The sequence below is a fragment of the Chenopodium album genome, chromosome 25, assembly GCF_948465745.1.
Source record: "Chenopodium album chromosome 25, dcCheAlbu1.1, whole genome shotgun sequence".
In the NCBI taxonomy this organism is placed as follows: domain Eukaryota; kingdom Viridiplantae; phylum Streptophyta; class Magnoliopsida; order Caryophyllales; family Amaranthaceae; genus Chenopodium; species Chenopodium album.
The window spans coordinates 19,916,035-19,924,947 of NC_137858.1; the positions used below are offsets into that span (position 1 = coordinate 19,916,035).

Below are 8,913 nucleotides of genomic sequence, written 5' to 3' on the forward strand. Positions count from 1 at the left end.
CAATTCACATTCTAAACATTATATATAAGAAACCATAGTGTACAACAAACCATATTCAGAAAAAAAAAATCCATATAAAACTATAAATTGCTTCACTTAGAAATTTTAATTAATTTTATAAGAATATAACTACTGCTATTACAAAAGGTATATTTTTTCGTATTATGATTATACCTTTGTTAGTGTTGTTTTATTGTGTTTTGTTATGATTTATGTTTTTATTTTGTTTTGTTTTAGATGGCTAATCAAATTGCTCACCCAATTGACGCCTTAGAAGATGCACATCCAGCACTAGCTATTGAAGAAATATTGTGCATGCATATTTTCCCTAGGTTCACCTTCAAAGCCCAGGAGATGATTAACTGTACGTGTAAATATTATAATGAATTATGGTATTATAAATATTGGATTCCAGAAACAGTAAGAAGAAATCATAATTCAAATGAATGGTGGGTTGCATATGACATTATGAGGCATAATGGTTATGGTTTTTATAATGGCATGGTGCAAGACTGGGCTGAATTTCTTAATGGATTACGTTTAGTTTTTGCTGAAGAAGAAGCCAACAAAAGAAAGAGAAAAAGAGAAGAGGCAAGCCATCCATGCAGAGAGGCAAAAAGAATTAAAATTGAGGATGATGATATCAGTATCTTATTTTCAATGTTTTGTACTTTATTATAATTAAATAACATTTCAGTAATATGTAATTTTTTGAAATTTAGTTGATGTTATTTTATTTTTGGAAATTTAGTTGATGTTATTTTATTTTTTAGTTTAGTTGATGATATCAGTAGCTTATTTTCAATGTTTTTTGAAATTTATTATACTCAGGAATTAGTATATCTTAATCAAGAATTAGATTTTTTAGATCAGGTATTATGATATATTATTCAGGAATAAAATTAACTCAGTCAGGTTTAAGATAATATTAGTCAGGAAACAGATAATAACAGTCAGGAAAAGTAATACCAATATTATGTGCAGTAATTAAATGTTTTAAAATTTATAATACTCAGGAATTAGCTTATGTTAGTCAGGAATTAGATAGTTCTTGTCAGAAAATAGATATGGATAGTCATTTTAAGGATAATAATATTTAGAAATATTATAACTCAGTCAGGTTTAAGATAATATTAGTCAGAAAATAGATAATATAATAGTCAGGAATTGTAATATCAATATTAGATACAGTAATTAAATGTTTTAAAATTTATAATACTCAGGAATTAGCATATATTAGTCAGGAATTAGATAGTGCTGGTCAGAAAATAGATATTGATAGTCAGTTTTAGGATAATAATATTCACATATATTATAACTTAGTCAGGTTTAAGATAATATTAGTCAGAAAATAGATAATAATAGTCAGGAATTGTAATATCAATATTAGATACAATAATTAAATGTTTTAAAATTTATAATACTCAAAAATTAGCATATATTAGTCAGGAATAAAATAGTGCTGGTCAGAAAATAGATATTGATAGTCAGTTTTAGGATAATAATATTCAGATATATTATAGCACACAGGAATTTGATTTTTTTACGAAGTCAGTAATTTTTTTTTGGTCAGAAATTACAATATATTAGTCGTGAAATATACTATCTTAGTCAGGAAATAGATAATGATGATTAGAAATTATAGGAATTGAAAAGAAAAGAAATAAAATTAGTCAGGAAATAAATAATGATAGTCAGGTTTAAAATAATAATAGTCAGATTTAAAATAATAATAGTCAGGCAGGGATACTAGATTTTTTAATGCAGTTAGAAATATTTTAAAATTGTCAGGAATTAGATTATTTTCACTAATTTTGTTTAGGAAATACGTTCTATTAATCAGGAATTATATTGCCTGCAATTACATCAATAAATTACAGAGTATACTTTTACAGAACATTTAATTATCAGTATACCTATTATACTTGCAGCATCTTCATCTCTTTCTGCATCATCTCTTTCTTCATTTATATTTTCTTCTAAAATAACATTATCTGCTGCATTCATCATTAGTGTTAGTATATTTGAATTTCACTCTGAAATTATCAAAAAAATGGATTCAAATGAAAATTAATTTTCTGCGACAATTGTAGTTACACATTAAAATAGCTTTGCATGCATATCATAAGTTGAAATTAAATATGATCGTATACTAGAGTAGACTTGATTTCAAAATGATTAGTTGAAATAAAATGCAATTGGAATATAAATTAGGCCTGATTTCAAATTATAAGTCGAAATTAACGACGATCTGAAATTCGATTAGCATTGAATGCAAATAATAAGTAGAAATTAACTCGAATTTAAATACGATCTGATATTAAATCGAAATTTAATACGATCTGAAATTCAATTTGGCTTGCATGCGAATTATAAGTCGAAATTCATATTTCAAAATCACTATGATACAATCTGGAATCATGCGAATTATAAGTCGAAATCAATATTATATGAAATTTGAAATTACATGCAATCAAAATTATGAACTAAATTGTACCTTTTTCAGCAGTTTTTGAGCTAGAAATTGATTCTATAGGTGAATCAGAATCTCCTTCAATCATCATCCTATTGTTTGATTTCTCCATGTTTTTATGAAATTTGCAGATTTGAATTCTATGAAATTTGGGGAAATGAAGTAGTTGAATTTCAGTGAATGACGGCGCTCGAAATTTTATGAAAATGATTAAAATGATGAAAACGAAAAATTCAGACAATTTATAAAATGGCGCGCGGGCTTTGGTCGGGTTGATCAGGCCCGCGCCTTTTTAATTAATGAGCCCGGACTCACGTGAGTCCAGTCTCACGCAAAACGTTTTGTTTATTTATTAATTGAAATGATTCATTTTATTTTATTGAAATTAATAATTTAACTATTAAACAACTGTGAATAAATTAATATGAGCAATTGATTGAGGCAACTAAGTATTTTAAAGGGGTTAAGCGGTTAACTTGGTTTAAAATTTTGGACTATTTCATTGGGTAGAAAAGGAAATTTCTAAAATCCCAACAAACTAGCTCATGGGAGAATTTGAAAGGGAATATAAGTTTAGTAATGACAAGTTTAAAATAAATTATGTTTAGTCTTGAAAGCGATATAAATACCCAAAAAGCTCAAAAATTTTCAATTCAAAATTTACATTGATAGACTTCATAAAACCCCAAACAATTTCTCCTCTCTTTCTGTCTCTTCTTTTCTCCTCTTTTTCCCCCTCTTTCCCATGCTTTCTCTCTCTCCTCCACGTACCACCACTGACGACCGAAAAACTTAATATTAGAAAATATCTTTCGAACTTATCATTTCATCAAAAATACAACATTTGAGTGTACTAAAAATACTTCCTATGAATTCATTTAAAAGTGAGGCTTATGAAGTGAAGTGGACGTGCTTAATAGTTTCGTGCTTCACCATAAAGCTAACTAAGTCCTCTTGGTCAAAGTTCTTGTTAGGGTTTGGTTGCAATTTTAGTCACTTCCAGACTGATTTCAAGGGTCCAACATATTACTTTTTTCTCTTTATTCATGCATGTGTTGTGTGTAATATCGTATTGGGGTGTGGAATTTCATGAGGAATTTCTTACTATAATATAATTGGAATATTGCAAAGTGTAGGCTTCAAGGTGTACCCATGAAGGTTTCCTCGAAAAATTCGCTTTGCATTGCTTAAGATCCTTACAACAACTTGTTTTATATTCTGCAAAAATTAGGCACTAAGGAACATGCTACAATTCATCTCTTCTTGTAGTATACCATCCGAATTCTGTATGTGTGAAACACTTGTAAAGTGATAAATCACTAATTGTCACCATTGTTTATAGTTTTGTACCAAACATGTCTTGTGGGTTAAACTATAATCCTTTATAAAGGGCATGAAGGCTTAAACATTTTGGCGTTATACAAGAAAATAAACTGAATCTAGACATTGAGTTCTTTGCAGTTCACATTATAATGTTTTACGATCTATGTCAGACCAAATTACATGTTCTACATCTTCTATTTCATCTGCAAGGCTGCAAATTATCTGTAGTGTTATACAGAATTTTGAACATGATGTTCATGAGGATATGCCTGATGATGAACTCTGACCACAGTGACTCATGTCCAACTGCAACTGGGGTAATGCAGGATCCTTGCAGAGTACCTTCAGATTGACAGAAACATGTTTAAACTTAAGATATTCATTAGAAAAGATCAATCCATTGACATTGTTAAAAGGTCTTAAAGTGATGAATTATTCAACAGGAGATTTCTGAATGATACCTTAGAGGACACTGAGGCATTGAAAGGCCTATAATGTACAGTCATAGACGGATCCAGATGAAATGGCTGCGCTGAACTGTTGTTTTCTGACATTTTGGTCATTAGGAGCTTATAGTCAGAAAAAGCAGGTTTGCTGGAAAGATTAAACATGGCCTGCATGGGAGCTTCTTGATCTGCTGTGAAGGATCCTGCTCTACTGCTGTTGGCCTCATCAAGTTGAGCTGCAGATGGAAGCTGCATCGCTCCTGGTAAGTAAAAGGGATGCGAACTTGAACCATTTCTCAAGGTTAGCATCTGTAATACCAACAAGATAGATTAAAAACTTCAGCTCCACAATTTATATTGCTGGCAGCCAATTAAAAGCTCCATTAAGGCCAGGTACAACAATGTCATCTGTCAAACTTTTAATACAAGAGCATGGAACTGATACTGCATTCGAAATTAATTTTCACTCTTAAAGACCTGGACAAGAAGTTTTCCATCAATTCAACAAGGCTCTTTACACTAAAAGGCCACAAACTGTATTGCGGAACCAAACCAACTACGAAACAATTGCTACCTACAATATTCTGTTTTAACTTTTTTTCTAACCTGCTTATTACAAAAATATCTTGTTTGCACTGAGGCAAATTAGTCACCAATATTGTACTGTTAACGATTATATATGCAGAATTGAGTGTTCATCAATAATTCCACTAAGCAGGATAAAAAACTCTTTAAACTAAAATTTTAACCTGAGTACTTATTTATATAGTGTAAGCTTTGAATAAGGAACAAAGTCTCGTTTTGAGCTGTTTTTGTTTGACTAATGGTTGGTTAGCTAGCTTGAGCAGCTCGTACTTTTAGTGGTTTGTACTAATTGTTTACCTATATATTTGATATGATCAGTTGTTACTTGTTTTAAGAGCAAATCAACCAGCTTTTCCGTAACCATTCAGGTCATTGAGGAAAAGTTCTTCAACTCAGCTTTTGAAAATATGACAGAAAACTAAATATCATCTACCAAACTAAACTTTGGGCTTTTTGACACAGGAAAAAGGCAAAGGATCAGTATAAAAAGTTAAAAACCTGTCAAAACGAATGAGAAAACACGGCCCTGAACTCAAAGGATTTGATCATTACATAGGGACATTTAGTCTGCTTCGTAAATGTGATCATACACGCAACAAGATGGCACACACAGCCAAACCCAATCCATGAATTTATTCCATCACATTGCAAGATTTATAGTTATATTAATAAGTCATAAATAAATCAATCTTAAATCGATTTTATTTTTCTTTTGTGCCTTTGAATCTATATGCCATAAAAATCTATCAGGAAAAAAAAAAAAAAGCTAACTTGCTGTGCATCATAGTCAACACTAATTCACGAACTGTAATTTCCCTTCCTACACACTCTTTTATACTAGAACGACATTAGTTCATTATAATGGTACCTTTATCGCCTTCAATCTGCAAAATGCTTAGTTGATTCTCATCCTTACTAACAGGATTTACCATCCTTAGACTGTTCTGCAGTAAGCACAGAAAACATCTAGAAGAACTGAAGAAGACTGCTAATCAGGGCACAATATAGATGGATACCAACTCTATGGATAAGTAAAAAACCTTTCGTATACTTCTAAATAGACACAATATCTTCAGTAATTGTAGGTTTAACAAAAGGATATCTACATGACTACATCTACGGCTATATATGTCTTTCAGGTTCTAAAACACGGTTAACAACTAAGCTAGTATTTAGCTACACTCTCCTTAAGGGAAACTTTGTCGCCACCATTACTAAGATCATCAAACCTACTTTTCATTACACTAGCAAGATTAAGCACATAACATACATTAGAAACACAAAAGGCCAATGAAGGGTCTTGTATTGTGATCAGTAAATTGTTACATCTAAAAGATTATTAAATTCAAGAGCATAATGTTCATTTACGATTCTTTAATCCTTATTGTATGAATTCCTAAGCTGTGAAGGGTGAATTCAAACATTCCGAGATCCTTTCATTTCGAATACATCAAGCTTGAAGATAAGCACCCCTTTGAACTCAATATCGTTATCAATTACAGTACATATACTACATGTGAGCAACTGAGCATTGAATACTTAATATGTTCTTAAAATTTTTACCTCGAATATTTGATACTCTAATATATCTTAACATGTTATGGACAAATAACTCTTTTTGAGTCTAATCATTCGAATTTTATAAAAATAGCCATGTCTGTCAGTCTGAATAACATAATGGTTTCAGACCCCATTGCACCATTAAGTTTTGTTACTTCTGCTAATGTTTTACAATTTGTAAGTCATGTTCTTTATGACAAGAAATTTAATATACTTTTATTCCGGATCTTCAACTTAAAATATACAGTATTATCAAATTATATAATTTTGTAAGCTTAAGATAACACACCTGAACCTGTAGCTGAAGCTGTTTTAAATATTCGATCGCTTCATCCAACATTGAAGCCTTATCCGTCTGTGTGACAAATTAAAATATTGTCATTTAACTTGTAAAACCGTTAATCCGACAAATTATTAATAATTAATTATTAATTATCATTAGCACCACCTTATTGGAGTTGGGAATCAATTTCTGGAGTGCTTTCATTTTCTCGTTAATCCTCTGCCGCCTTCTCTGTCCACAATTAAATTATCAAACACCCAAAACTACTATATCTCGATCCCGGATCAATTATCACGTTGATAGCATAATTTAAACTCGTACAATAACAATTAAATCCGAACAGAGTTATTAGTTCTAACCTTTTCAGACATGTTATGAACCTCAGCTGCTCTGCTACGCTTCGACGAACTCTTACCCGAAGCAGACTTCATACGAGTTTCCTCCTGTTCAATAAAACAGTTAACTACTCCCAATTCCCAAAAACAAAATCAATAAAACAAACAAAAATTTTCCAACAAATAACGAATACATAGAAAAAACAAAAACAAAGACCATAGAACAACCTCGCTTTGGCAATCTGCATCATCGATCCCCTCCATCGAAAGATTAGAGCTATAATAACCGCCACTAAAAGCTAAATTTGGGCCAAATAAAGCAGGCGATTGAGAAAAAACATTGGATCCAGAAAATTGAGAGCGGGACTCAGTAGTAGTAGGAGGAGGTGGTGGGGGTTGGGAAGAGTTGTGAAGGAGGTTATGAAGAAGCGATGATATATCGTCGGATTCAAGGCCAAAGGATTGAGGTGGTGAAAGATCGGCCATTAGAGATTTAGATTATAATGAAGAGAATGATGATGATGGCAGAAATGGGTTTGGTTGAGTTGGGTGGGAGAGATTTGTGCAAGGTTTTTCTCAAGCTAAGTGAAGGCTAAAAAGGCTAAATAATGGTAGGCGTTATCATGTAATGTAATGTTACCTGTTTCTGTTTTCTATCTCTGTTTTTCTGGTTCATTGCGTAAGGTTTTGTTTCTGAAATAAGTAAAGAGTGATTAAGGTCATGTTTTTAATCAAATTTTTCTCTTCTCCCGCCTTAATCACGTCTTTTTCATACTTTTTTTTTGTCTTTCTTTTTTTGATCATTGGGCCTTTAGTTGGGTTGATTTACAAAAATAGCCTCCATAGCTTTATTTGTTTTTGGGAAATTATTAAAGGTACACTCAAAATTCGAGTGTTTTTCAATGTTACACCTACTTAACTATTGTTTATATGCGGTACACCCAAGGTTTCACACACTCATCTAAAGTACACCTAACGTTAAACAAACGTTAATTTTAGCTTTTTTTTTTTTTATTTTTTTATTTTATTTTTTAACTTAAAAAACTCCCTCCTTTTTTTCCGTCTTTGCTTTCCCTCCTTTTTTTAAACTAATCCACCCACCAACTCCAAATGTATACTCCGTATATAGTTTCCCCCCTCTTTTGTAGCTTACTCTTCTCCTTCTCGAATTTCCCTCTTGACTTTTTTTTTTTGTTTTTTGTTTTTTGTTTTTTTGTTTTTTGTTTTTTGGTTTCCGAATGGCTTCTTCAAGCAATAGAAATGGTAGGGGGTTTGTGGTTCAAATTAGTTAATTGCAACTATATATGACCCCTCAAGATGTGCATATATCAGATTCTCAAGCTCTGTTTCAAACCCAGGAAGAACCTATACTACAAGTGCAGGCTGTGTGAATTCTTCATGTGGGTTAAGGAGGAGCAGATTGTTACTGACACGACAGGTAGGGTTGCTAATACACCTTAAGCTACAGGTGTTCAAAATATGAGGAGAGACTTTCAATGAGTTCATGCATAAAACAGATGAATTTGCTGACTTTTTTCATTTAGTGGTCAAAATTGATATTGTTATGCATATAGTGTTATTAGTAGTAGCTTTGAAATGATGTAATTCTATTGTAATCTTTTCTTTGATATCAATAAAGCTAAATATGTTATTTTCATGGACTTCTAATTTTAAAATTGCTGAAATTCTTATTTAAAGTATAACAAATGATGTATGTCTAAATCCAAATGCATAATTCAATACACAACGGAAACTATATATACAGTTGGAGTGGGTGGGAGGTGTTTTAGGGTTTTTGTGATTCCCTCGGGATACCGGTCACACATCCGGACATATAGGTTCGGACATCTACAAAACAACGAATATTCTGTGTACCGGAACATTCGCCTCCAACAATCAAGTTAGTGA

General features: G+C 31.7%; 1 protein-coding gene across 1 annotated transcript; it reads right to left on the reverse strand.

The window, feature by feature from the left end:
* Positions 1 to 3,707: 3,707 nt before the first annotated feature.
* LOC145615320 (transcription factor SPATULA-like) lies at positions 3,708 to 7,749 on the reverse strand. Its single transcript, XM_081670385.1, has 6 exons — positions 7,234 to 7,749; positions 7,030 to 7,113; positions 6,836 to 6,901; positions 6,677 to 6,742; positions 4,258 to 4,551; positions 3,708 to 4,138 (listed from the first exon to the last, which is right to left on the reverse strand). Exons 1-6 carry the CDS (start codon positions 7,489 to 7,491, stop codon positions 4,052 to 4,054), a joined length of 855 nt encoding a protein of 284 aa, XP_081526511.1. The 5' UTR covers positions 7,492 to 7,749; the 3' UTR covers positions 3,708 to 4,051.
* Positions 7,750 to 8,913: the final 1,164 nt, after the last annotated feature.